Here is a 3,306-nt window from a genome sequence, read left to right on the forward strand (position 1 = left end):
AACTAACGTAGTCTCTCCTACTTAATTAAGTAACGTAACGGTACGATATAACTAACAATAACTAATAGTAGANANNATATATATATATATATATATATATATATATATATATATTAACCATATATATTAACCATAATTTCAGCTAATATATGTTATTTTTTTAGCATAGAAGTGTTCGAAGCCAAAAAATGCAAGCTTCACCAGGCAGTGCTAATTCTGTTTTTACTTGTTCGAGAGAGAGTTCTGAATTCCAACGAGAACAATCGCGCATAAAAAATTCGCGCTTAATTTATCGATTACCACTGCCAAGCTATGAGATAAAATCTAGTAATGCAGCGGTCTCGCAAGATATAAAATTACTTACCGCGGCTTTGATTGTATCCTGCCTGCCAGCCCGCATAATACGCCGCTTTTTGTTTGCCGTGTTCCTCTGCGATTTTTACGCTAAGCGGCTCTGATCCACCCTCCGGTATTGTACCGTGAAGTCGTGCAATAGCCTCTTGGGCTTCCTCCCTCTTATCGAATCTATATCGAGACAAATTAGAAAGCAATTTTGAGTTCAATCAAGTTTTAGATAAAACAATCGCGAATGTATAAAAACCTCATCAGAGAAAGGTAATAATAATTTGAAGTGTGTAAGTTAAAATGAGACATTCTTATGATCTCAAACATATTTTACACAGCATAAATTTCTGTTATTTATTTTTAAACTTAATAAAATCGAAAAGGATAATCAAGAGGCATTTTAGCAAGATTCCCATCTGTTGGCATAGATTGCAATAACTATTTCCAACAATCTATTTCCCACAATTTTGCTATCTCTAGTTTTATTCATGTTTTGCAGTTATCTGGGCCAAACTAAAGGGAGCATATCAGAATTGTGCAACTAAAACCAGGAGCTGTACACAAAAATACTTTGGCAGGAAACTATCGCAAAATAAGTACGCGCATACGAATGCACGACCGTCGTTGTGTAACGATATAGTATGATTGTCGCGAGCAGCTGTTTTGAATTTGTTCCAATCTTCAATACTAGCGCGTTATTTATACTCGATGTGCAAGTGTCATAAATTGACATATTTGTTAAATCACTAAAGTTACTGTCTCTTTTTCTCATAAATACGTGTAAAATACTTATAAACGTAAACTTTTTATCAATATTTAAAAAGAGAGAAAATCGGATATGATAAAAAATAATCTACCTAACAAACGCTACTCCTCTCGGTAAACCGGTCAGTTTATCCCTCAATATATTCTTCTGCACAATATTGCCATATTTACTGAAGAGTTCGTCGATTTGGCTTTCCGTAATATTTCTGTAAAAATAAATTATGTCTTTAAATATAATATTTCCGTATTCAATTCTTGATTTTGAAACTATCTCAAATATAAGGAAATATAAATAAGGAAAAAAATTCTGTTGTGAAAGAAACAAGAAGAGAGACTAGGTAAAATGCATATAAATTGTACAATCCTTACGTCTATCCAAAAATGAAAAATGAAAATACAAACAAGAAAAATTATTACCTTGGTAAATTTGTAACGTAAAGATTCGTTTCTTTAATTTCTTCTCCAGAAGGCCGAGCGAACGAGACCTTCAGACGTTTATTTTGCACTTGAAGACCATTTAATGTGCTTATCGCTGTCGCCGCGTCCTCAGCTTTCGCATAGTTGACAAAACCAAAGCCGTAGCTGTATCCAGTCTGAAAAATGAAACGTAAAATTAATTTTATAAAAATTATTTGTACGAGATCTCAAATAGAAAGTATATGACTTACCTTGTAATCCTTCATGACTCGACAGGATTCGACTGGACCAATCGTGACAAATAGACTGTACAATTCCTTCTCATTCATGTTTTGCGGAAGGTAATTAATAATCAGATTTGTTCTTGGTTCCTCATTGCCTTTGATCTGTTGTTGTTGCTGTTGCTGTTGAAACTGGGACTGCGGCTGTTGCTGCTGCTGCTGCTGGTCTCGCTGGTCAGTCATTTTGTGGCACTGTTGCTGCGGATCACCTCCCGATGATGAAATCTGATTTGATGCGACGATCTGATTCAACGCGACGATCTGTTGCGGTTGCTGTTGCTGCTGCGCGACCGAGTCCACCACCAGCAGTTGGTGTTGCGGTTGCTGTTGTATACTCCAACTGGTACCGTCCAGCGAAACGACCATCGACGGGAGGATCATCGGCAAATACAAAAAATATAAACAAATTCATTACTACGTCTTCCCCGTACGACAACGCCGCTACGCTCGTAGGCCAGTCTGCGCCCTCGAATGCTCTCATCTTTCTCTCTCTCTCTCTCTCGCTTTCTCTCGCTTTCTCTCTAAGCAGTCTCAAAATAAATAGAAAATAAATGTGCAATATATGTATTGATGCCAGACCTGTGTGTGAGAAACAAACAAACAAAGGCAAGTAAGGACAAAAACAGAATCAGATGGTAGGCGAAAATCAAAGTAGGCAAGCATAAGTAACGAATATCGTTAAAAAAAAAAATGCTTTGCATGGACAACAAAATTAAATATTATAGAAATATCTCGAGCCTCGCGAACTTTAGATTTTCTTTTCTTATACTATTGTAAAACTCAGTTTACACAATCATTTACGTGTCAATGCAGCTTTAACGTATCTATTTAATTTGAGTCTGATTTTTACATGTCTCGTGTAAGAAGGGGTAATAGCTCCACCAAATGCGATCGACAAAGGAGACGGTTTCGAAAGTAACGCGATTTATCTTGTTCATCGCGAGTACCCGTACGATTCTAGCGATATCGAATTTCATTGAGTGCCCCTCTACCCCCTCTCTCCCCCATTCCCGCGCCTGGCGGGAATTCGTACGTCGACGAGAGACAGGGAGTTACGCGCGTTCGTTCATTCACGCCTCGAGGCCTGAGAAACACGCGCGGACGAAACGGAGAAAATAAATTTCCGCGTACTACTCGCTTATGTTTACGAAGCAATTGTGATCGTCATCATCGTCGTCATCGTTTCAATGACGACGACGATGTCGTGACGATAGCCTCCTTTCGTTGTCAACAAAAGCGAACGGAGAAAAATAAAAACACAACTAGGACGAGCAAGGTAGAGAGGAGAAGGGAGGGGAGGAGGGGACAGGGATCGAAGGGCGTGGAGGAGAAGGGAAGGGAAGGGAGACGGAATTTTCCAAGTTCGTGAGGAACGTAACCTTTTGGCCTTATTTTGAAGAGGCCCGGGAAAGAGCGCGAGCTATCCGGGGCCCGGCGGATCGTGAATCGACCAAGCTGTCAGAATGTGGGGGGAGAGGGGGGGGGGGGAACGGAACGG

The 3,306-nt window shown here is 39.4% G+C and overlaps 1 protein-coding gene across 1 annotated transcript in view; it reads right to left on the reverse strand.

Annotated features, from left to right (window-relative positions):
* Window positions 1–2,174, reverse strand: part of LOC105622760 (sex-lethal homolog) — a 9,261-nt gene extending 7,087 nt beyond the window's left edge. Inside the window, exons 1-4 of the mRNA XM_012204172.1 lie at window positions 1,779–2,174; window positions 1,528–1,703; window positions 1,203–1,316; window positions 365–525 (exon numbers count right to left, since the gene is read on the reverse strand). Of these exons, the coding sequence (XP_012059562.1) occupies window positions 365–525; window positions 1,203–1,316; window positions 1,528–1,703; window positions 1,779–2,174 (847 nt within the window). The remainder of the gene's footprint in view (window positions 1–364; window positions 526–1,202; window positions 1,317–1,527; window positions 1,704–1,778) is intronic.
* Window positions 2,175–3,306: the final 1,132 nt, after the last annotated feature.

The sequence above is a fragment of the Atta cephalotes genome (assembly GCF_000143395.1).
Source record: "Atta cephalotes unplaced genomic scaffold scaffold00048, whole genome shotgun sequence".
In the NCBI taxonomy this organism is placed as follows: Eukaryota; Metazoa; Arthropoda; class Insecta; order Hymenoptera; family Formicidae; genus Atta; species Atta cephalotes.